The 25,242-nt window shown below is 53.9% G+C and overlaps 3 protein-coding genes across 3 annotated transcripts; all 3 read right to left on the reverse strand.

The window, feature by feature from the left end:
• Positions 1–1,325: 1,325 nt before the first annotated feature.
• On the reverse strand, positions 1,326–8,245 carry METTL13 (methyltransferase 13, eEF1A N-terminus and K55). Its single transcript, XM_056498054.1, has 8 exons — positions 8,015–8,245; positions 6,536–7,283; positions 5,713–5,912; positions 5,000–5,195; positions 4,656–4,799; positions 4,316–4,525; positions 3,842–3,973; positions 1,326–1,949 (listed from the first exon to the last, which is right to left on the reverse strand). Exons 1-8 carry the CDS (start codon positions 8,165–8,167, stop codon positions 1,675–1,677), a joined length of 2,058 nt encoding a protein of 685 aa, XP_056354029.1. The 5' UTR covers positions 8,168–8,245; the 3' UTR covers positions 1,326–1,674.
• Positions 8,246–8,561: 316 nt separating this feature from the next.
• On the reverse strand, positions 8,562–11,921 carry ITPA (inosine triphosphatase). The gene is made up of 8 exons (XM_056497948.1): positions 11,834–11,921; positions 11,693–11,750; positions 11,548–11,612; positions 10,923–10,996; positions 10,366–10,397; positions 9,628–9,743; positions 9,108–9,184; positions 8,562–8,843 (listed from the first exon to the last, which is right to left on the reverse strand). Exons 1-8 carry the CDS (start codon positions 11,894–11,896, stop codon positions 8,723–8,725), a joined length of 606 nt encoding a protein of 201 aa, XP_056353923.1. The 5' UTR covers positions 11,897–11,921; the 3' UTR covers positions 8,562–8,722.
• Positions 11,922–14,515: 2,594 nt separating this feature from the next.
• On the reverse strand, positions 14,516–25,221 carry VAMP4 (vesicle associated membrane protein 4). Its single transcript, XM_056498039.1, has 7 exons — positions 24,951–25,221; positions 23,766–23,812; positions 23,424–23,474; positions 16,980–17,080; positions 16,420–16,499; positions 16,203–16,254; positions 14,516–15,189 (listed from the first exon to the last, which is right to left on the reverse strand). The coding sequence occupies exons 1-7, from the start codon at positions 25,014–25,016 to the stop codon at positions 15,161–15,163; spliced, it is 426 nt and encodes a 141-aa protein (XP_056354014.1). The 5' UTR covers positions 25,017–25,221; the 3' UTR covers positions 14,516–15,160.
• Between the last annotated feature and the right edge of the window lie 21 nt (positions 25,222–25,242).

Consider the following 25,242-nt stretch of genomic DNA (forward strand, 5'->3'; position numbering starts at 1 on the left):
TGCCTAAAGAGGCTGCCTAGAACAGAGGTCAGACAGTGCTAAAGGAATAAAGCAGGGATTTATTAAAAGGTCTTCAACAGATTCACTTTGGGCAGTGCAAGAGCCCAGCTGAGGTTACACCCAAGATGGGCTCAGAGTCACGAATTTTCACACTTGTATAAGTTTTGGTCCATTTCCATATTGGGGTTAATTGTTCCATTCCAGCTCCAGGTTCTGCAGTCCCATCCTCCCAGATTCTCTCCTCAATTCTGCTGTTTGCCCTTTTTGGGGCTGAAGCTGCAGCGTGTCCTTGGTTCTGGGGCTGGAAAAGGATTGTTCTGTGTGACTGAGCTGGGAGGAGAACTTGTAACACTTTATATGGAGTTCAGTCACACGCTAATGCAGTACAGAATCTGAAAAATACAAAAGCTGAAACTTAAGGCATCACTTTCCATGGCCCCATGGAAGTGGGGAACTGCAAACTCTTAGGTTCACCCACCCTCTCACTCTGCTTGGGAAGTGGTTTTCCCACAGATGAAGGAGAGCTGGCTCCTTCCAAGCAAGAAGAGGCCAAAGAGAGGCAGCCCAAACCCTGCTGGGACAGGGTGTGTGAGCTGCAGGGCTGGGAAATGGCCCCAGCAGTGATGCTGAGACACAGATCCCTCCTGAAGCTGCTTTTGGTGTGTTGTTAGCTCCCTGGGCTGTGGAAAGGTGGCTGGGAAGGGTTTACTTTGGGAAGCAGCTGTCAGAGATGTCCAGGCTGCCAGTGGCAGAAGGGAGCATGGAGTGAGGGTGCAGGATCAGTGGCAAAGCACCTGTTTGTCACCTTGCTGTCTGCAAGCTGGTCACTTTGGTACCGTGTCTCAGGCTCGTTTTGGCACCAGCTGTTCCAGGGGAGAAAGACAAGCCCCCCAAAAGTAGATTCTGATGAATGAATGAAGAGTTGGTCATGCAGGTGAGCTGCTCTATAACCAGCCAGGACACACAGATCAGCTCCTGAATGAGCTGTCTGGCAGGACTGGGGTGCTGTGGGAAGACCCCAATGGATAATTCTGGCTGCCCTTTCGTCCTGCAGGAAGCAGCAGCAGGGCGAGTGGGTTGGTGTGGCCAGGAGCCTGAGCCCAGGGCTGGGTCTCTGCTGACCCTGGGGCAGAAGAGCTCTGAGCTCAGGGGTTTCAGCTCAGTGGAGAGATTCAGAAGAGGGGAAACGTTGTGGGATGCAGTTTGGGGAGGATGAGTGGGGCAGTGGGGTTCAAGGGCCAGCTGCCAGGACACGCCTTTGAAGTGCAGAGGTGACTGTAGTTTTTTCCAGGGGTGTGGGTGATTCAGAAATAAGCCTTAGCAAAGCACTGGAAAGGGCCTCAGAGCAGCCCTGAGAACTTTATTCCCTCAGCTCACAGCCCATCCACACACGTCCACAAGCAGGCCTGGAGCAGGAGAGGCACCATCAGAACAAAAGGAGCCGTGCTGAAGGGGAAGGAGAGTCGGAGGCATGTTCTCCCCAAAGTGGGAAAACAACGAGGACAGACCCAAACCCACAGTCCTGCCAGCCCCACAGCACCCCCCTCACCTCACCCTGGCTGCAGGAACCGCCCTGCCGTGCCACTCCCGCCCCTCCAGCAGGCCGGGCCGGCACTGTGCGGCAGTGCCAGCCACAGACACCCTGCTGCGGGGCCACAGCAGCACAGAGCGCCCTCAGAGGATGTGCAGGGCCTGCAGCGTGTCTGCCAGCGCCCAGGAGCTGTCCCAGGGCCGGCCCGGCCGCCGCAGGGCCGCCTCCAGCGCCCGGGCCCGCACCCCCAGCTCGGCGGGGCCGCGCCCGCCCGCGGGGCCCGCCTGGCACAGCAGGATCTCGTTGACCTCCCCTTGGATGCTGTGGGCGTAGAGCAGCGGGAAGACGTCCCTGAGGGTGGCCAGCACGGATTCCTTCAGCCCGGCGTCGCGGCACACCAGGTTGAGCACGAAGACTCCTGCGGCAAGGCGAGAGGGAGGAGAGGTCAGAGCAGCCTGTGTACCACACCCTGGTGAAATTGATGCCTTGTTTTTCTGTTCTGCTGTGCAGCTTTTAGTTTTATATTAAGGGTTATTAGGATCTTTTCAGAGGTGGTTGTGTTGGGTTGCCACACAGGATGTGGCCAGCAATGTGTATTCTGTCCCATCTGTTGAGCAGGGTGGGGCAGTGACCCTGATCTCCTGGCACATATTATCTGCTAATGGGCCAGCTTTAAACCAGCTGGGCAATCATCTTTATCTTTCCCACAGCCCATCCTCCCTCCAGGAAGATATCATCTGCTGCTGGCCCATTCAGTCCCACTGCATGACTGATAAAATTCCATCATCCCACTGGGAGATGCTCCAGCCAGGGGAGCAGCCAAGCCTTTCCTACCCAGATAAAAACTGAGATTTTGGACACCAAGGCACCTTCTTTCCACTGCATTCCAGAGGAAAGCCAGACCTTTCCACATCATCCCTGGAGCTTCAGAGGAAACTGCACCTTCTCCAGGAGCACTGCTCCAGCTGAACCACATCTGCCACTGCAGGAGGATGCAGCCACCATTGAATGGGACTGCTGCCAACACCCTGACTGACTGACGGGTGTCAGCTTGGATTCTGACTCTGGCAGTGTTTTGGGATTGTTCTTTGTAATACTGTATTTCTATTTTAATTTTCCTAATGAAGAACTGTTATTCCTAATTCCCATATCTTTGCCTGAGAGCCCCCTTAATTTCAAAATTATAATAATTTGGAGGGAGGACGTTTACATTCTCCATTTCAATGAGAAACTTCTGCCTTTATTGGCAGACACCTGTCCTTCAAACCAAGACATTGGTGAAGGCAAAACAGTCCTATTCCAGTTGAGGACTCAAGGACAATCTCTTCAAACTTCAGGCCCTAAGCATAAACAACGTGAAAAGAGGAGGGAGGGCAAGCAAGCAAGGAGGATGAAACTTCATGATTTGAGGCTATTAATTGGACAGCTGACTTCTGTATGCAAATGGACTAAAACCTATAAAAATGTGAGATCTCATGACCTTCTTGCTTCCATCTTGGAACCATCCAGGCAGGGCCTGTGGCAGGGGTACTGCCAGGGTGTGGCCTTTGAAGGGCCCTCAGTAAATATCCATTTTATTCCTCTTAACTCTGTCTAGCTTCTGTTTCAGCTCCTCTAGGCATCACTGCCACCCTGGTGAAAATGTCCTCTCAGTGCCCCATGGGTTTGTGGATGGCCACAAGATCTGTTCTCATGTACTGCCTACACCTTCTGCTTCCAGAAAGCTCTGCTGGCCCCCTGGGATGTCTCAGCCTGCCTAAGCCTGCAGCATTGCAGGCCACCTTCTCCATTCTGCTGTCACAGTGTATAGCAATATATTTGAACAGCTTAGGCCACAGTGCTCCAGCCAAGCCATCTTTAGTTGTTCTTATCAAACACTCTGGAATTCGTCAAGGTTACTGAAACATAAATTGTGCTAAATTGGGAAAGAAGAGGCTGAGAAACAGAATACCAAGAGTGCAAGAAGTAGATAAAGAAGGAGGGTGAAGCACTGGACTTTAACCAATCATATTTCCTGAAAAGTGTGTGCAGAGCGCGTGGACAAGTCAGAGGCACCAATCAAATAATGTGTGATCGTGTGGACAGCAGTTTTAGAATGTAAACAATAAAGTGGCTTCTGCTTAATCACATTGATTAAGTGCTGAGTTCCTGCAACAGCACCCACTGAAACACCCAGATGCAGAAAGGGACACTATGCAGCAATCCTTGCTGTGGCCACTATTCTCCAGGATGAAAAAAACTGGCACAGCCCCAGCTCCACAGAGAACCAGCAGCCTGGCCATGAGGACATGGCCAGATCTCCCCTCCTACCTTCTGGCTTGAGGATGGTTTTAACTTTCTGCAGAAAGGGCTTTTCCACAAAGGCTGGGGGCGGGCAGCTCATCCCCACCGTGAGGTCTTTGCTGTCCACATCAAACATGATGGCATCATACTGGGCTGGGGCTGCAGGACGAAGAACAGACAGCTGTTATCCTATGGGACAGAGGTGAGCTACACACATGGAAGGCCAAAGCTGGGATGGTCAAGACACTCCTTCTACCATGTTATGGGTGAATTCTCTGCTGGGGTTTCTCTTTACAAGCCCTAGGTGCTGGGGGAGGCAACAAATCTCAGGTTGGCAAGGACGGGCTGTGAGCTGCAGACACCTGGTGAGGCTGGAGATTGTGACACACGGCAGGGAGAGGAAGCAGGTGGTGACAACAGCCCAGGGCTCCGCTACCCACCCAGTGTGGCACCCACCAGGCTCAATGGGGCAGCTGAAATACTCTGTGAGATGGTTGGTACCTTCAGCTGCCAGCTTGGCCACGTAGTCCAGGCCATCAGAGACGTGCACTTGCATCCTGTCGCCCTGGGAGAAACCGAACCAGCGCGTGGCCACTTCCAGCATGGAGGGGTCGATCTCCACCACGGCCACGCGGGCCTGCGAGAAGTAATCGTGCACGAAGAGGGGCAGGCTGCCCCCGCCGAGCCCCACCACCAGCACTGCCAGCTCTCCTGCCAACCCAGAGCAGCCAGTGAGCCACCAGCACGTGGCAATGCCGCTGCTCGCCCCACCCACCGCCCCCAAACAGCCTTGGGAAGGGTGCACGGGGCACCTGCCCCCAGCACAGCCTCCCACTGTCACCTGGGAGGGCGTCGGGGCCCCCCAGCAGGCAGAGCCCCGCAACCATGGCCTTGTGGTGCTCACAGCACAGGTAGCTCTTGTCGATGGCTCCAGGTGGCTCAGTGGGGCTGGGTTTCTTCTTGTCCTTCCTCCGCTTCTTCTGGCCTGAGTCACAGGAGACACCAGCGAGGGGTGAGATGGAGGTGCTTTCTGGGGACCAGCCACCCCCAGCCCTGTCCCACCCATGGTGCAAAAACACTCCCAGAGCTGCTCTGGGTCACGACAGGCAGGATTTCTACCTTCTTTCTGTATTGCTCTCACTCTCTGTCACCCCAAAAAATCAGCTTGGCCCCTGCCCCACGTACCTGGGAGGGGCGTGGGGGCCAAGAGCCGAGCCTCTGACTGCACCACGTTCCTGTTCCGGAGGAAGACGAGGCGGCGGAAGTAGCAGGTGCCATCTCCCCTGACGTCCTCCACCACGAAGTCCCCGCTCAGGGGGCTGCTGCCACAGTGCCGCACCGCCCGCACCCCGATGTCCCCTCCCACGGACAGGAAGGGCACCTGCAGGGAGCACAGGGGCTGCTCTGAAGGAGGAAAGGCTGCAGGAAGAGGGCTCAGGATGAGCCAGGATGAAGCGGACACAACAGAGGAGCAGCGGGATGCCACAGGAGAGCTGGGGATCTGCACTAGATTCACTCCCAACACAGGGAATACAGGGAGCAAACACAGCAAGACTTTTTGCAAGAACTCAGATGTGTGCAGATGGGGCAGGAAGGAGAAGACAGAAGGAACAGAAGTTAAAACCAGGATTAAGACGGGGATGCTTTGAGGATCTCTGCTTTTCTTAGGATGCTGGGTTTTGGAGAGCAAGGAGTTCATACTGAATCCTACCACACAAGCACCTCAAATCCTGCCTCCAAGTACAGGCAAACAGTTGGAGGGAAAGCCAAGAGAAGCTTTGAGGCCCACCATGGCATCCAGCTCACACCTTGCAGCTTGGTCTCTCTTGGAGAAAAGGGTTTCCCAGCTGGCAGACCCAGCCTGGGCCTGTTTTGGGAAGCCTAGCCAGGGGGCTCACCTGCTGGCGGGCAGGGAGGCCCGGCGGGGCCAGCTCCATCACCTTCCCCGACAGCTCTGCCTGGATGCTGGCCATGCCCTCGTAGTGCTGCTCCCTGTGCAGGGCCACCGTGACCAGGCGCCCGAACCCCGCGCTGGCCGCCAGCTGCCTCCGCCCCTCCTCCGTCCCAAAGAGCCACTCGGTTTCTCGGCCCTGTGGGACTGCACAAGGGGCTGCCATCAGCCTGGGCTGCTCCTGGCCCTCCAGCCTCCCAGGGAGGAGCCACAGGGAATGGCAAGACATTTAAGGGAGGTGCCGCTGCTTGGCTGTGACCATCAGGAGAGCCAAGATCTCCCGTTTTAAGCAGGCTCATGCAAGAAGCTGGAAAAGCTACATCTCATTAGAAAGAGGTGTCCAACAGGCTCCTGACCTGTCTCCAGGTTGTGATAAGCCCCAGCTTTGCAGGCATGCAGGGAGGGAATGGTGCTGCTGGCAGAGGCCGATGCATCTCTGTGCAGCCTCAGAGCACCCAGACAGAGCAGTCATGCCTTCCCAGCTGCATTGTGCTAACTTGGCTGTCACCAGCACCCAGGCAGGAATCCCCACCTTGGAGGTAGGGCAGGCAGTGTCCCTCTGCCCAATAAGCTCTTTGCCAGATCTCTGATTGTACCAACAGGCAAGCACATATCCCACTGCCAAGCCAGGACTAAAACATCAACCCAAGCCCACACAGGCTGGTTATTTCCCTCTCCAGCCCCAGATTCAACAGCTCTGAAAGGCTGGCTGTTTTGCAGCTTCTGGCCAGTGCAACCACCTGACTGCAGCCTGGTCAGGCTGTACTCACTGATGAAGATGGCAAAGTGATTGTCCCGGGAAGGTTTCACTGAGGGGCTGTCGACCACTTGCAGCGTGTAGCGAGGCTTCCCGCTCTCTTTGTCACACAGATCCAAGGAAACCTGTTCCCTGCAGGGGGTTTTGCTTATCTGGCTGCAGAGCAGGGCATAATGCTGCCTGTCCTTCACTGCTGCCACCAGCCGCTCCGCGCTCTCCACCCGCATCGGCTTGTCCTGCTCCTCAGGGCAGATCTCCAGGATCTGTGCTGCTGAGCCAGGGATCTTCCTGAACTTGGTCATGACATAGACAAAGACTGGCAGGACAAACTGCTGCTTGTCCCCACTGCTGGCCACCTGGTGGACACGCACAACCCAGCCTTCCTGGGAGAAATATTCCACGGCTTTCTTCAGCACGTGGGCTTGGGCCAAGGAGACGCAGAGGTAGCGCCCTCCGACCTGCAGGACCCGGCTGATCTCAGCGAACATCTGGTCCACCTTGGCTAAAGTGGCCTCCTCTTCATTGGTCAGGAGGGCATCCAGCGTGCCTTTGTCCAGGACCACTTGGAAGTGGCTGTCAGGGAAGTCCATCTGGAGCATGTCCATCAGCAGGTAGCTCATCCTCGGCCTCGTGCCGGCGCTGCGCTCCCGCATCTGGCGGATGACGGCGTCGCTGATGTCGATGTTGACGATGTCCTCGCACATGCCCACGTCATACATCTGCTCACTCAGCTCCGAGTTCCCACAGCCCACCACCAGAACCTGGGCAGCAGCACGAGAGCAGCGTGATGGTAAGAACACTCTGGAAACATTCCCCCCCGCCCATTACAGGAGCAAACACCAGATGTGTCTAGGAGCCCTCTGTGAAAATCACACCCTCAGGGCCTGCAAACTCACTCTACAGGGCCTAAGATAACATGTCCACAGAGAAAAGTCCCATGGACAGAGAAGTGATGCATCTGCTGCATATTTTTGAGAATGACCCTGATTTTTTAACCCCCACAGCTCCCCAGACCAGGGGTCTCTCCTGTCCTCTTGCTAAGGCACACTGGGGGTTTCACATCTTCTGTGGCAAGCCTCGCACACAGAACCAACTAGAGTGGAAAAGCCCTCTGAGAACACGGAGTCCAGGCCATGACCAAACACCACCACAGCACTGAGTGCCACATCCAGTCTTTCCTTAAACATCTCCGGAGACGGTGACTCCACCACCTCTCTCTAGGCAGTCCATTCCAATGTCTAAGCGCCCTTTCTCTGAAGAAATACATCCTCCAAATGTCCACCCTAAACCCTCCCTGGAGTAGCTTAAGACTATGTCATTTCATCCTATCGCTTGTTCCCTGGGAGAAGAAGCCGATCCCCAGCGGGCTACAACCTCCGTTCAGGGAATTGTAGAAAGCGGTAAGGTCACTCCTGAGCCTCCACTTCTCCAGGAAAAACAAACTCAGAGGTCGTCGGAGGGGACACAGCGCTAAGTGCCAGACGGGGCTCACCTTGTCGCGGGGCCGCACATACTTGTACAGAACGGGGCAGAGCTCCGGGAAGGCCCCGTACCACTCGAAGGGCCGCTGTCCGCGCTGGCGGAAAAAGCGATCCCAGTAGCGTGCGGAGCCGAACTCGGCGGGGCTGCGGGGCAGCAGCTCCATGGCCGGGCCGGGCCGGACCGGACCGTGCCGTGCCCCGCTCCCGCCGCCGCCGCGGCCCCACGTGTTCCCCGTGCTGACCGCTTCCGGCTGCGCGGCGCGGCGCGCCCGCTCCCCATTGGCTGTCTCCGCCCCGGCTGCTCTCCCATTGGCTGGTTTCCCCAAGGGCGCTCCCCATTGGCTACCTCCGCCCCGGCTGCTCCCCCATTGGCTGCCTCCGCCAAGCCGCTCCCCATTGGCTAACGAGAGCGCAGCGGCCCCGGCGCGCCCCCGCCCAGTGCCGGTCCCGGTGCCGGTCCGAAGCCGCCCCCGAATCACAACCGCGCAGCTTTGACGGCCCACACCCACTGGGTTCTGCGGCACTGCTGAAGCATCAAAAAGAGCGGAGAAGGCAGCGGTGGGTTCGAAAGGAGCAGCTTTAATGGGATCCCGCGGCGGAGGGAGTCTGTGCTGGGGATGGGTGTGACATGCCTTGGAGAGGGGTTGGACCAGGGGATCTCCAGAGGTCCTTCCCGACCCCAATAACTGTGTGTGCGTGTGAGACCCCACGGCTCGGCGCTAGCTGGGAGCGGGGCGGGGCTCTGTCGAGTCGCTCTGAAGAAAGAAGGCTGAGAGCTCACTCAGCGCCCTGTACCGGTGTGAGATGGAGTTCTTCACCGCCTTGGGCATTTCAGCGTAGCTGCAGGGGACAGAAACCACGCGTGTCATTAGCAGAGAGACTGCAGCGCATCCCCCGAGTACCAAAAACTCCCCCTCTGCCTCCCTGCTTGGCTCAGCAGGGTGTCTGTAGTGACACAAGTGATCCGGAGGCTTCCCATCACCCAGGATGTTCTGATCCAGGAGGACATTTCTCCCTGATGCCCTTCCTCACAAGCAAATTCCTCTGGACACACTGGACCAAGGTTTGCTTCACATAAAGAGCTGTAGGTAAAACACCACTTACGTCTGGTTGTAGCCATCTGGCTGAAAGCAGGGATCCCAGCCGAAATCCCGAGGGCCTCTGGGCTCCACTATCACTCCCTGCACGAGAAAGCACAAAAAAACCCTTAAAGACTGCACTTCCCTTGCAGAGCCATTTCAAACACAGAACTGCAGCCACCACAGGCTCTCCCAGCTCCTCCCCAGGGCATGACCAAAATTGACAGCTCCAAACTCACTATGGTGCCCTATGCTGACAGTGCTTTGACCTCTCCAAATAACAGCTAAGAACTGCAGCTGAATACAGCCCTGCCAGAAGGACATGGGGGCTGAGGTCTCATGCAGAGTTCAGGAAGCACCACTGACCAAAGGGCTGCACCCCCAGTGCCCACCTCCCACCAGCTGCGCTCTCCCTGAGCCTGTTCCCAACATTCAGCGACCCAAAAGCCATCAGAATTGTCCTCAGCAGAGCCAGAGCTGCTATAAACTCAGAGCACAGCCCTCCCCCCTCAGCACACTGCCTTCCCCAGGCACACCCCACCTACATGGGTCTGGCCCTTGAAGAGCCTCACTGGCTCCTCGGGGTTCCCGCTGCTGAAGGCGAAGGTGCAGAGCGCGTAGGCAGACTTGTCCTCAAAGCCAGCCAGCAGCTTGTGCAGGCCTGAGGGACACAGAAGGGACCCTGGAGGTGCTGCTGCTCCCTGGGAGAGCAGCACACCCACCCAGGCATGGAGGGATGGGGGAAGAGTTGCACATGGCATTCCCAGCCACCACAGGAGGTGACAAAGCTCAGGCACTGGGATGTTCTTGGCAGGATCCCTGCTGTGACTGAAGCCAGAGCCTCAGATCTCATCTTCAGAGCCCTGCTGTGAATTTGGGAGAGGAAGCAACAGAGCATGCAGCACGAGGAAGGACTAAAGCCCCCAGTGACTGAATGTGATTAATGCTCATGTTAATGTGACCAACACAGGATTTGCAGTCACACTCTGAACTGCAGGATCAAGGCACAGCCAGGGAGAGGAGCATCAGTGGAGAGGGGCTTGCCCTGAAGCCACAGGGAACAAGAGATCTTCCAGGTCACACTGAGGACAAACAAGATGCTCCCACGAGCCCTGCCACCAGCCTGCAGAGGCAGGAGTCTGGGAATGCAGGGATGAAACTACTGAGAAAACAACATCCTGGGAAGGAGGGCCCAGAACAGGCTCGAGGAACCTGCATGGGCAGGTAGCCACTTCAGGGGCAAAGGAGTGGGTTACACACACAGCAGTAAATAAGAGATGTACCTTCTGGCTTGAGTTTCTCCAGGAACCATTTTCTGAAAAGGAAGGAAAGGGGGAAGATCAGTTTTTTTATATTTTTGCTACCTCTCAGAAATACAGGCATGCTTGTGACACTGTTGCTCACATTTTCATAGGCCTTTGAATCCCTCTCAGTAAGATGTAAGATCACTCATTCTTGAGTATTTATCAGGAAAGACAGACTCTCTCTTAAGTTCAAGGGGACATAGTGAAAACAGCAGTGGGGTATTTAATTTACTGCATCCTGAGGTCCATAGAAATTTGTTATCTTCTGGATTAAAGCCTATAGGGCATTCATGCCAGAGTTCTGCTGAAAGGTTTGGTGCCTTTTTTGGTGCACAGAGCTTGCTCTTTGGACAGGTTCCCAAGCTGCCAGAACAAGCACCACAGACTGGGTGCCAGCAAGGCTCAAGGAGGCTGAATGAAGAGCAGGGACAGAGCAACAATCACCTCCCTGGCCCTGCTGCTCCTGGAGTGTGGAGCCTACCCTGCCAGCCCCAACCCTGGCATGTGAAAGGGGAAACAGCTTCCCTCCTACTTACATGTAGGGTCCTGGAAGGCCCCCCAGGGCATTGAAGCACAAGCAGGTGTCCTCTACTATAACAGGTCCCTGAACCTACAGTGACAGCCCAAGAGAAGGAGAAGGTTAGACCTAAATGAAGGCACTGCCTCCAAACCCATTCCCTTGCTCTATCCCATCCTCAGGTTCCCACCTGACCTCAAAAGCAACCCACACCAGACAGACACAATCAAACCAAAACTCTCCCCATGCAGGCCAGAGAGGCTGAAGAACTGCAGGGGAGGTTTTATATGGAGGAAAATGAACAGTCCCTGCCATCCTGCAGCACAAGGAAAGGGAAAGCCTGCATTCCAAAGGATGACTGCATTTTCCTCCAGTCTCAGCCCTCATTTGGCTCTTTCAAGACACCCATCCCAGAGACAGCTCTGGAATATTCAGCAGACATAAAACTCTTTGTCCTGCAGCCACCGCGCCCGGACTGAAGGAGCTTCCGTGAGCTCCCGCTGCTAGAGGGACACAGCATAACCGAGACCAGCGGGGTGATGGGAGAGCAGCGAGGCCAGCTGGGGCAGGGTTGGATGCTCCAATGTCCCTGGCTGCGGTCCCTCCGCACCCATCCCACCGGGAAACACGAAGGAGCGAGCGACCTGCCGGGCGGCTTCGCGACACTTCTGCACCGAGATCTCATCCGGCTCCCCCTGGTACTCGGGCACTGCGGACACAGGGATGGAGCGGAGCTGAGCAGGGCCGGGCCGGGCCGCCGCACCCCGCCAGGCCCTGCCAACAACTTACGGTCAATTTTCTTCGCAACCAGCGTGTAGGGAGAGGAGTCCCCGAGAATCTGCGTGACCTGAGCAGGGAGAAGGGGGTGAAATGGGAGGGGCAGGGATAGGAGCAAACCCGCTGGCCAGGCCCCGCTCCCGCCGCCCTCACCTCCTCCAGTTTCTTGGCGTTGCCTGTCACGAACACGACGCTCCGCCGCGCCGGGGCCGCCATGCTGACCGCGCGCACCGCCCCTGCGCGCCCCACAGCCAATCAGCGCCGGCAGCGCCGCCGCGCCCCGCCAATGGGGAACGTGCCCGCCCCTGCGCGCCCCACAGCCAATCAGCGCCGGCAGCGCCTCCGCGCCCCGCCAATGGGGAACGTGCCCGCCCCGCAGCGCCCCACAGCCAATCAGCGCCCGAGGCGCCGCAGCGCTCTGCTAATGGGGAGCGCGCCCGCCCCGCAGCGCCCGGCCAATGGGGAGCGCGCCCGCCCGCGCCAGAGGGGCGGGAACTGCGGCCCGCGGGGGCGCGCCGGGTGAGTCTCGCGAGAGGCGCGCTGAGGGCAGGGCAGGGCAGGGCGGGGCGGGGCGGGGCGGGGCGGGTCGGGTCGTCATGGCAACCTGTCCCCCTCACGGCCCCGGCCCTTGCTTACAGCCCGGCCTTTGGATGCCGCGCTGATTTTCCTGCAGTAGAATCAGCTGTAGGTGGGGAGTCGGGAAGGGGATTGTGCTCCAAGCTGTGCTGCTGTTCAGCCTCCGACCGCTGGCGCGTCTCTGCGCCTTCTGCATCAGGTTTGCGGTGTCGGAGCGATCAAGTTCCGTTGTTGTTGGTTTGCTGCTGGTGCTGCCGCCTCTCACAGCCAGAGCTGTCCCTTGGGAACGTCTGTGCCCAGGACAACCCCAGCACTGAGAGATTTGAACCTACAGCTGATCCACACCCAATTCCAGCACCTCGGGGCAGTGCACTGACGGCTCGGGTTGTGGCAGCTTTCCCTGCCCTGCATCTCGGCTGCAGCTAAATCTCCTCGAGTCAAGAGTTCTGCCCAGGGCCGGTGCGGAGCCCTGCAGAAACAGGTGGGGAGCAGAGCCCGGGGAAGGAGCAGCAGCACAGGCCCAGCTCTCCCACCGTGCAGCCAGGCCCCTCCTCACTGCCAGACCCTGCTGAACTCCTGCTTTGCACGGGACTCCTCAGGAGGGACCTCCTTCCCCCCAGGCTGCCCAGCTGCCACAGCCAAGAGCCTCTCCACACCTGTGTGCCATGCCAGCCCCCCTTCCCTCATGGGCACCCGGGGTCACACCACAGGCGATCCTGGGAGGAGGAATGCACTGCTTGTGCCAAAGATGCCATTCCCTGCACAAAAGAAATCATGTGGAAAACAGCAGCTGATGGTCTGTCCTCTGCACAATGCAGGAATGGGTAAAACAGACCCAAAGTTTGGATGAAGGAGTTGTTTTTGTTGTAGAATCTCCTTCATAACATCTCCTAAGTGAAAACCAATCCCCAAGCATGCAGACAGTGCTGGAAACAACACCCCTTTCTGCTGACTGCAGTTCCCTCTACCACCAGTCCAGGCTGCAATATAAAACCACAACACCAAAGTGATATGTGGAGGACTGCTCTGTAGCACCCCAAGAGCAGACATTTCTAATGGTCTTTCCAGCCTTGTGGGGGAAAAAAGAAAATCTATAAAACTAGCTTAGCAAATTCTATGCCTGTGATGTTTCTGACCAGGACTCCTGTGGCACCAAGGTCCTGCTGTGGGTGGCAGCAGCAGCAGCAAAGGCAAGGCTGGGCTGTAGGAGAAAGGCAGAGGCACTGGCAGGGCTCTGCAGCAGCAGGAGTGAATTAACTCACTTTCCAGTTGGCAGGACATGTTACCAAACAGCTCAGCGGGATCTGCAGCACCCCTGGAGACAGACACAGTCCCTCCTCATCCACCTTCACCATCCCTTGCAGGCAGAGAGGAGCCAAAGGCACAGGCAGGATGACTTTTGTCCCTTCCACTGAGTATATGGTGTTAACTCAGCCTATACTTCAGCAGGAAAAACCTAGCTTGCCTTCCTGATTCCCACCTGAAGAGATCAGCTCCCACAGAGGGGAAAAGCCCTGTTTATATTCCAGCTTGTGATCACATCCAACCCCCCAGGCTGCTGTGCTCACTCCTAATCCCCTTCTCTGCATGGGGCAGCACTCAGGTGGAAACTACAAAGTCCTGAGGGCAGGGTCAGAGGAGGAAGCTGGGTCATGGCAATGGAAATTCTCTGAGGCACCATTTCCCCTCTCCAGAGTTATTTCAAACATGTGCTTAGCAGGACAGCTAAGCAGAAGTCTTTCTTCTCATCAGAAAAGACCAAAAAAGAGAACCAGAAGAGCTTGCCTCAGCTAAAGTGCCAGGCTCAGGGCTGGAAAGAAGAAGGCTCCCAAAAGTAAAAGGCTGACAGAAAGGCCACCAGCACTTGAGACCAAGGCTGGAAACAGCCAAAACACCACAGTCCCACCTATGGATAGAGGAGCTCAGTTGCTGTTCATTCCAGCACAGGGATCCCTACAGCTTCCTGTCTGGGAACAATCCCCACCCCCCTGGACCACAAGGAAGCAAAATCAGCTGCCAGTCAGGACCACAAGCACCACATCATGGTGAAGGGCTCTGAACATGAACTGGGCTTGTTCACTGTGGATGGGTGTCAGGAGAATTGTTCTCCAGCTGTGTCTTTATATAATCATGCTGCTTGCTGCCTTTTACACACATTTCTTACTTTTGGTTAAGAAGACATAGAAACAGGGACTCCCAGCTTTGGAGAGCCCTGAATGTCCTCCAAAACTTGATGAAGACACGCAAAAACTCCACATGTACAGTCAAAAATAGGTTTACTGGAATGTCTTTAGTCACAGCTGTAAGCAGCAATACTGACAACACTGAGCTTGTGCATTCCCATGGCAGGACCAGAAAGTCTTCTGGACTGTAAACCTAATTTCATATTTTCTCTTTTCTTTTTTATTTTTTTGAACAAGAGGAAAAAAACCACCCCTGCAAGTTGCCCTCATATGAATCCGTTCCCTATAATATATTGGTATATTTCCCTTCAGACATTTATCCCTTCCTTTTCTCTGACTCAGAGTCCCCTCTGCCTTCCACAGCAGGCAGCAGGGAGCTGCTCAAAACATATTATTATTATTATTGTTATTAATATTACAACTCAACCATATATACAGATAGACTGTAGGGGCAAGTAGCCAGCTCCAAACCAAAACCAGGCAGTTTGGGATCTGAATCTTGTGTTATTTAAAAAAAAAAAAAAAAAAAAAAAAGTCTGACAGCAGGAACAGGTACTGGACTGGAAAAAGGTTGGTTGGTAGTTCTTAAAAACACTCCCTCAGAACTGGCTGCTTGCCAGGAGAAAAAACAACTTCCAAGCTATATACAGATATCTCACTTAAATTACACAGCAGTTGGGTTATCCCAGAGGCAGCTCCACTGAAGCCTCCAGCTGCCCTGTCAGGAGTGGTACTTCAGGACTATGGGAACTGCAAAACACAAAGAAAGAAGCTCTGAGCACACACCCATCCCTGCCAGGGAGTCCCCCCATTTCTGCAGTGACAAACACCCAGCAGCTGCGAGCAGAAGTGTGTTCCCAGCCCCAAGTTAAAGCAATCTGCTGTCTGCACACATGCTAGACAACATATCCTGCTACCTTCGTCTCCTTCCAGCTTCCCAAAACTAAACCAGATGGGATTTTCCATCAGGCTCTCTCTCTCAACCCTGTTGCCAGCTCTGCCTCTCCCACTGCAGGCTCTGTGTTAGGAGAACAACAGGCTACAAGGCCTTTGCTGAAGGAACAAGAACAGTTAGAGAGCTGCCCCTGGACACTTCAGTGGGAGGAAAACCCTCCAGACCCAGTGGCACAGAAGAGCTGCACTGCCATGCTGGGCTGCCTGGATCCCTGGAGCATGCCATTCTGCAATTATTCCTGCCTGGAAGACTCTGGTCATTATGAGCTGTTTAGTAGGAAAAAGCAGTGAAATCTCTGCTCTGGGGAGCTCCAGGAAAGGCAGAGAGCAGTGGGAAGGGACCAATGGCAAAGCCATAACAACTACTTGATGGAAATTAAGCAGCACATCAACTTTGGGGAAGAGCATTTGTACACAGTAGTCTCATTGCAAGGTGGCTGATGCATGTAGAGATGTTTCTGGAAGACATTGCTCTAGCCTGAAACTTTTCCATGTACTCCCACCCACTTGGGATCAGTCAGTGCCAATCCTGGGTCAGCACAGGGTTGGCAGGGCACTGCTGGCTTTCTTTGGTCACAGTCAGCAGGACTTGGTTTGAGCCTGCTCCTCTGCGTGCACCCTTAAGCCTTGCAGAAGGGGAGCCCAGGATGCTCTGCAGGCACTCCTCATGGTGACTGAAGGCAGAGTGGAGCCCATGGAGTGGCTCAGGTGCTGTCCCTCAGGGACAACAGCACCAGGGTGTCACTCCCAGCACGGAGTTCCACCAATCTGTCCATCACACACGGCTGGGGTGATGTGGGGCTACTCACCGATGATGACGAGCAGGAGAACGAGCACCACCATCGCTATGATCGCCTTCATCTGCAAGAGGAGCACACAGGCACCTTACACAGGGTGCCAGGGGCAGCTGCTTCCACCTGAAAGGAGGCCTTTGCCTCCCAGCACGTTTTCAGCTAGGAAGCAGAGCTTCTCCACCGTAACCACCCTTCCACAAGCCCAGCCCTGCTCATTTCCCTTCTTGCTCACCTTGCAGTCTCGCCACCACATCTGTCTCCGGAGATGCTTGGCTCTTTTGCTAAAAGCTGCTGCATTGTCTGATAAACTGTCTATCAAAGGAAAGAAAAGAGTCAGTTCAGTGGTGCACACACTGTCAGAGAACACACTCACCTTTCTAACTCTGAGTTCTGTGCAATGAAAGACCCAACCACAGCATGATTCACCAAAGCCACAGCAGGGTCAACATGACGCCCTTCACCAGAGCGCACAGACAAGTCCCACTGTGCTCCCTCTGTACTGGCTGCTCTCTGAGGACAGGAGTCTGCTCTGCAAGCCAGTGGAGAGTGCCAGAAGAGAGACAAATCTACCTTTGCTTGAAGGACCCAGAACCCAGACACCTCCAAACTAATGCCTCTGCACAGAGCAGCAGGTAAAGGTGGAGAGAGTCAGCAGAAAGTCAGATCTGCAGCACAAGGCTGGGCAACATCACTCTCAGGAAGGACAGAAATGTAAGCCCAGGTGTGACATGAGGTGTTTTCAGAACTGAACCAGGTTAACCTGGCCCAGCAGAGCAGTGTTTGACATCACACCTGATTTGTCCTGCAGGTCGTCCAGCCGCTCGCCCCTTTCAATCACCTTGGTGATGTTCTCCTGCATGACATCGATGACTTCATCCACCTGGTTCTGGACACTGAGGCAGAGAAAAGGCAATGTGAGAGGCAGAAGTGAGCACCAGAGCTGCCCAGTCTGGTGGGATCTGAGAGCTCACCCACAAACATGAAAGGGCACAACAGTGGGAAGAGGTTGATGGGATGCAGGGAAAGCCAGAGGCATGGCACTGCATGGGGTGGATCTCTGGCAATCCCAGGAAGGGCAGAGAACAGAAGGGGTTCAGAGAGAGCAGGGGGAAGTCAGCGGAATTGGGACACCCTCTCTAACACCTTTAACACACAAATGCAGTACAAAAAGGCCCTAATTGCTCTTGATGGGCACCTCTGCTACAGAAGAGCTCACAAAGGGGAAAGAAGAAGTATATAAACCAAACCTTATCTTTCTACATTTCACAGAACTCCACATCACACCTTTGCTCAATAACTTGGTGTGAAATTAAATCAGTTCCCTCCTCCAGGAACTGAGTTGCTAAATTAAACCCACTCTGCCAGGGGCATCAAGAGGATAGCAAAGAAATGGCTGATACGAACTAAACCAAGTCATAATTCATCTTCTCATAGGTTATGCAACTCTGTGGGTAGCCTTCAGTAGCCTAAATCACACCAGTAGAGTTATTAAAAATGCATTTATTCACTCCACAAAAAAAAACACACTGGCAAGAGAGAAAAATTTTCCTGGTGGAAAAATACTGCTCCGTTTGGTTTGTATTTTGAAGCTAATACACGTTTATTTTCCTGGAGATAGAAATGAGGATTTTCTTGAGGCCCAGGGGATAACAATACATTGCTTGAGACATACTGTTCCCAGAAAGGCAACATCAACAGCAGGACCTTGGAGGCAACAAAAACAGAAATAGCTCCAAAGAGAAACAGTGTATCCTCCCCCATGGCCAGGACACTGGGGCCAAGACAGACTCAGGACCAGTCAATGGGGCACTGCAGAACAAGAAACAGGGCTCTGTCCTTGCCACCATGCCTCTAATTAATTAACTGTGACATAGGTTCACACTGACCTATTTCTCCTATCAGCTATGTGCCTCTCACCAAGCAGAAACCTGTGCTGATGAGGAGCAGCTGCAACCAGCAATAGTGGTCACATCACTTGCTCACATTTACTTACTGTTCCAAATACAAGTGAGAATAGTCATTAAAAGGCATTTTTCACCCCAGAAAGCTCTAGAAGAGTTCCACACCTTTAAATATGAAGGGGTTTCCCATCTTAGCCTTTCAGGTTTTCTCCAGCACCACTGCACTGTGGCTTCCAGAACTAGAAGAGCCAGGCAGCTCCTCTGAAACCAATTTCTGAGTCAACAGCTGTGATAAGGCACATGCTGGACTCCAGCAGCACATGTAAAAATGTGCTTTATTTAGGACAGCATAAAAAAAGAACCTGCCTTCCCTGCTGCATCGCAGAGTCTGTGGGAGCAGCATCTCTCTGAACCCACCTACATTGTGTGGTGGCAGCTCCTGCCTTCCACACTGACAGGAACTGCCTTCCAGGAGTTCCACATCCAGAGGGGAAGGGCACAGATAATCCCCAAAGACCTCTCAGAAGAAAGTGCCCCGTGCCCAGGAGCCTGTTCTGATCCACTGTTTGTTTCTCAAAGTCCGAGGGAGTGGCAAAGCCTGGAAGGTGGCACTGAGGATGCAGCAGGAAACACACAGCAGTGCCCTGTGGAGCCAAGTGTCCCCCCCCACACAGGACACACAGCCCCACAGCCCATCCCTGGGGCACTGGTGACAAGCAGGCACATTCTGCAAGGGGCTTTCCTTCCCTTGGCACAACGATTCCCAGCTTGGAGCTGCCAGCACTGCAGCTACAGCTTGGGGCGAGAGGAAAAGCACCAACATCTGCTACCCCAGATGAGCCAACTTGGCAAAAGCTCTAAGCCTCAAACATCGGCTTCACACACAGAAGTCTACATTTGCAGTATGGAAATGTTTCTAAAATCATGTTCTGGCTTGAAAATAGAAAGATTTCCTCCCACAACAGATTTGTAACCAAGTTATCCTGGTACAACTAACAAGTGGGAGCACATGAGGTTACAGTGCATCTAGGAACTTGCAGAGCAATGCAACACTACCTGTATCCCTGCCAGTGCAGGTCAGAGCCTTGAGGGGTGCTGCTGTAGTCCTGGGACACCCCAAAGTGTTGGAGGCAAAACAGACTGGTAACTTCAAGCTGCTGTGGTAGCTAACAGCATTTGGGGGAGAGCTATGGAGCACAGACCCTTACTGCCCAAGCTGCTTCTCAGCATCCTGTCTCTTCTCACTTGAGCTGCTGGCAAAATGCTAAGGACCCTTGTCATCTGCCCAAACCCTGGGCAAGCTGTCAGCTGTCCCCAGGAGAACAAAACACTGCACAGATAGAGAATGGAGGCACAAAGAAATCAAGGCTTTTAAACTCCCACAAATGTTGAGGTGTTGACTCCCATGGAACACAGATGCATTTGGGTAGCATGGTTTGCCATCCAGGGAAAAAACCCAACAGAACAACAAAGCAAAGAACAGGAGGGAAGAGGGCAAGCCAGGGAAATTCAGACCTCCACACAGCTCCTTAATCAGACCTTAAGCCAGCCTTTTCTTTCTGCTCTCTCCCACCCTCCACTACTGCCTCTCCAGGAGGGGGCTGAAAAATGCTCAGCCTATGTATTAGCCCAGCAGCTTAAGAACAAATTCAAAGATTCCCACTAGTTTGGCATGCTTGAGGTAGGAAACTCAAGTCACATCAAGAAGAAAATATTTTCTTGTTTTATTTGGCAAGAGGGAATGAGTCCTCTAATACAAAGTGTATTTCCTGTTGGGGAGCTGCAGGCTTTTGACACATACACTTCATGTACTTTACTCCTGCCAGATTTCCAAGAGAAATAAAGTGGAATAAATACCTGCCAGGAAAGGGAGAAAGACAAAAACATTAAATATGTCTCCCACAACCTTTTTCCTTAGTCAGTACTGCCAGTCTGATGCTGTTAACAAGGACAGCTAGTGTACACCATCAAAGCAACAAGATCCAATGGCACTCAGCTTGCCTTGGACTCCTCTTTTCTTGTGCTCTGTGTTCCAGAGTGGGAGGAATAAGCTTTTCCATTTTGGCTACACTGGTTTAGGTACTGAAGACCTCGCTGGGCTGGTCAGGGTGCTGGGCTAACAATAGTACTGCATTCTCCAGACACTGTAAACAGCCTGTGCACACACATGGGATGTGCTGCCCGAGGCTGCTGCTTGTCTCCAAGCTGGCTGTTTGCAGCCATGACACACTCCAGTTTTCCACCCCAGTGATATTAATAGTGTGTATTTTGGTGCAAATTACACCCAAACACCCAGAGAAGAGGGAACAGGAGGGAGAGCCAAGGCAGATGGAGGGTACAGAGGCTGGAGGCCAGTGCTGCACAGCACTCCCCAGCTCTGCAGAGAGCTCTGCTGTTCCCAAAAACAGGGTAACAGTGCTGAGCCATGCCACAAAGCCCTGCACTGAAGTTGCTGCTTAGTCCCAGCTGGGAGGAAAACAGCAGTCTATGCCTCCCTGACGCCTCTCAGACATTGAAAGGATTATATCCAACAGTGATACCTGTCAATGTGGTCTTGGTACCACCTTCAGATGAAAGCCTGGACTGTTGTTGGGGTTCACTGCACAACCTGCAATGAGCCCTTGGCAGCTGCAGTCAGCTCTTGTCTCAAGAGCTCAAACCATTCCCCAAACCCTCCTCCTGCTCAGGGCCTGCAGCCAGCCAGAGCCACTGGGGCTGGCAAAGCTGACTCCCCAAAGCAGCACAGTGGGGGATTCAAAGAGACCAAGAGGCTCCTGGGGAACCCCAGCACTGTGCTGAGCCTCAGCAGCAGCATGAACAAGAACCCAATGGCACAGCTCACTGAAAGCACAAACATCAGCAGTGAAGTGAGTCAAGCAGTGCAGAAAAGGGGCTGATTTTAGCAGAATTTTTAAAAATATGGTCTGTGATGAGAAGCTCCTTTTCCAAATAAAAGAAATCCAGCTGGAAGATGAACATCCCAGCTTTCCTTGAAAAGGCTCTTGTGCACATATTCAGCACTCCTTCCCCAAAGCCCCAAAGCAAAGGCAGAGAAAGGAGATCAGCTCTCCCTTGCCTGTTCTTTGTACCTTTGGGGAAAAGGGTAAGCACACTTTAAAAGCTGCATTTCGGCTCCAGCCCACGCTGGGGATGGGAGGCCTCAAAGGGAGCCAAAGTGGCTCTCTCAACTACCACAGGAGAGTCCATCCCAACCAAGCAGATTCCAGACACATCAGGACAAAGCTCAGCTTGAAGGGGACTGACACTTCCTCCTCTCACTGTTGCAGACTGACTGTAACTCACCTCTTGCCCTACAAGGTTTGCAGTGTTCCCCACAGCTGAGCCGGCCTTGAGGGTCTCTGCTGCCAAACTCCACCCTGACCCAATCCATCCCCCTTTCCTGCCAAGGACAACTAGAAAAACTTTCCAGTCTTGCTCCTCACGTTTAACATGTTCCACACCTTTGCTCCCACAATCCCATCACATTTTCCTCTACCCAATCCTCCACCCACTTTCCTTTTACACCCATCTTCACACCTCGTTCCTCCAGCCCCGAACTGCCATGGCCTCTCCAGCTTTGCCCAGCTATGCCTCAGCTCTCCAAATGCTCAAATTCCTCCTTAAAATGTCTTTTCCTTACAGTTTTTCAGCAGCCACCCAATCCTTTCTTTGTTGGAACAAACAAAACTGACTCACTGTGAGACCAGGCATTGATCCCTATAGCACAAGGGCTGAACTGATCAGAAACTTCATAGTGATCTCCATGACAAGTGATTACTGCATGCTGTAAGCACTTATTAAACAAAGCAATCAACGCTGATGACAGCAGAAAATAAATTCTGTTTTGTAACAGATGCTCTAGATGCTCCATAGATGCTCCCAAGGTACATATTCCATGCCACATCCACTACATACAGGCAATCTTTGGCAATGGGCAAGCCTCATGTGTGGGCCATTAGTCCCATCACACCTATGGACCCACCAGCTTCTGGCTAAATGCTCCTTTCACTTTTCTTCCTTTCCACAGGTGCAGTGTCTTCCTCTACCTAAGCCACTGCTCCCTTTTACCAGGCCAAGACAGAGGGAGGGGAGGCTCCTGTTTTCTCCCACCAACAGGGAACACAGCAGCCACTGTAGGTGCTGTCTAGCACAGGAGGACAAAGGGATAGACATTACCTCATCTCTGCCTCTCTATGGAGGTGAGACCCCACTCATAAACCCAATTCTCAGCTTTCTCATTCATTCCAGATCATGCCCTAGAAGGGAGGCTCTATCCACACTAGCTTACTCCAAAGAGAAGTTCCTCTCTACCAACAGCACCCTCACACTCTGGAGGGAAAAGAGATGCCCTGAAAACTCAGGGTGCAGCCACCTGCCCTCTGCCTCTTGTGCAGCTCAAGTGCCCTTCACTCCTCAGGATAACAAGCACAGCCTAATGCTGATGGCAATGAGTCATCCCAGAGCTGTGCTGGCTTCTTCCTGGCATGGAAAAAATTCCCAACCAAGAGCCACACTCAGGCTGCAAACATGACCCAGTCTGAACAATGCCCACACAGCATTTCCCACACAGATCTCTGTCCTGCCTCCACAGAGATCAGCAAAGGAGCAGGGTAACACAGACCAGGGGGCTGTGAGTATCCCCACACTTCTGATTGAGTACCATCACCACATCCTTCACAGGAAAAGCTGGAGCCCTGAACAAGCACCATCCAGGAAATGACTCGATGGGAGAAGGATCCAGAGTGCTCCTTCTTGCCCCACTCCTCCTCCAGCTGTAATGGTTTCCTGTTTTCCATCTGCTTTGACCCCAGTGAGTCACTGCTCATCTCCAGGTCACCTATATCAGGTTTTTATCTGGAGAAGAGGATACCAGAGGAGCAGCTTCTGCCCAAAACCCATGGTACTGGTGTGTTCCTGACCACTTACTTTGCTGAAACATTAAGGAGCATGTTACAGGATGAGGTAAAAAGGCCTCAAAAATTAAAAAATGGTGCTAGGAAAGGTTAAAATTCAGGGTTAATACTACAGAGAAAGAGTCTCAAAAAGCATGGAACAGGTCACCACCAGAACACAGCAAGAGCTTCAGAAACTCCAATAAGCTCCTGTGATGTAATCTTATCCCTTTGTCAACAAATAATTTCTTGACAGGTTGCATCACAGCTGAAATTTCCTTTAGCTGTGGACATGTGGGGTAGGACATGTCAGTTAGAAGAACACAGGCACAAGGAATGTTCATATGATGAGCTGCACAGAAATACTCTGACAAGACAGCAGCAGGAGCTCACAGTGCCAGAATAAATTATTCTCTCTGTGACACTAAGGAACAACAACTTACTGCCTGATCTTGTCATTCCTGGGTCCAAACCTGGGTCCAGAAGGCCCCCTCCTGCAGGCAGAAAAGAGTAATCAGGACAGAAGGTACAATGAAGACTTGTTTTTAAACAGACCCAGAAGATAGAGAGGAGAGAACCAACACTTGTGCATGGAGGATTGTTTTCATACCTCCCATGGATCCCTCCCACATCTTAGGATCTGTGGGACATCTCCCTCTTACAAAAGGTCACACCTATTAATTCATGCTCAAGGCCAAGGCTCTGGAAGGTCATCCCAAAGGTTTTCATTCCCAAGCCCTCAGTATCCGAGCTGCAGGCAGGTATGACAGTGCATTCCAACTCACAAGAAAAAGTCTTCCTCTTCATCAGAGTCTTCCTCCAACAGGTTCCTCTGCAAACACAGAAAAAACATCTCATCAATGAGCAACCACCATCTCACACACACATTTCCTGCTCTTAAGATGCAATCAGCATCCTCTGACTACAGGGAGACCCTCTCTGGGTCTCCAGCCCTGCACCCAAAAACATCAGCATCACCCACAGCCACACTGCACTGTCCCATCCACACAGACCAGGAAATCACATCCACTCTGGGTTTGGAGGACGTGGTATCTCCACCATCTGATGGCAGCAGATGTAAGGGAACACACTGCTTTCCTTGGGCTAAAGGGCAGAGTGGTCTGGCAGCTCCTCTGCTTTACCCCAAAGGGCTCCCCTTTGCTGATCCACTACACTCCATAAGAGGGTCCAAAAGCTGACTTTTAAGAGCAACCCACTGAAGCGTGAATCTTCTGGACAAAAACATTTCTGCTTAGGGTCAAAAATAATCAAGAGGAGGAGGTGACACACTAAAGGTGTGGGCCCAGGGATGCTCTTTGGGGTACCAACACTTGCTGCTTTCTCATGTGCAGATTTGGCTCCCACCTGCAAGCCTGATGCTCTGATGTTGAAGCTCACCTACATTTCCATCCTGTCACATTTGCTCAACCAACTCAAGCAAACCCGCAACACCATGCAATGGTTGCAGCCGCTGGTTCCCTCAAGGGAGGAGCAATCTGCTCTCGGCAGCTCGGGCTCCTGGTGTCGCTGACAGCTGTCGGGATCTGCAGCAGCATTTCTGACCACGGCCTAACGTGAGCTTTAGCACAGCCTGACCACAGCAGCTTAAATCTTTCCGTCCAAACCAGGCAACTGCATTCAAACGTGAGGGGACCGCAGTGACAGGAGAAAAAATCAGCTGTACAGCAAGGGGTGACTTCACTCAAGCCCTTCAGCCAACGTGGGCAGCAGAGTCAGGCCGTGTCCCTGCCGGGCTCTGCGGAAGGGCAGGAGGCCGGAGCACACGGGCACCCCCCGGCCGTGGCTGCAGCCCGAAGGAGCCGCAGGGCCCCCGAAGAGCCGTACGAGGCTGCGGCACACACGGAGCGCGGCTCCGCTCGCACAGCCCCTCGCTCACTGAACGGCGCTGGCACCGCGCTCCGGGCCCGGAGAGACCCGGCACCGAGCCCGGCCCCGCAGCAGACACTCACCCGCTCGCTCTTCACCGAGCCCGTCACCTCGTCATCGTTCAGGTGCCGCTTGAATTTGGGAGGCATGGCCGCTCCGTGCCGCGGGGCTCCGTGTCCGGGAGGAGAAGGCTGGAGGGGAGAGCAGGGAGTGCCCGGCAGGCCCAGGGCGGGACCCGCCGCCCCCGCGCTCACCGGGCCGGGCCGGGCCGGGCCGGGCCGGGCCGGCGGGAAATGGCCGGTGCCGGAGAGCCCCGTCACAGCGAGTGGAGCGCCGAGCTACCGATGGCGGGCGGGCCGGGGGCGGGACAAGCGG

Source organism: Oenanthe melanoleuca, chromosome 8 (genome assembly GCF_029582105.1).
Source record: "Oenanthe melanoleuca isolate GR-GAL-2019-014 chromosome 8, OMel1.0, whole genome shotgun sequence".
In the NCBI taxonomy this organism is placed as follows: domain Eukaryota; kingdom Metazoa; phylum Chordata; class Aves; order Passeriformes; family Muscicapidae; genus Oenanthe; species Oenanthe melanoleuca.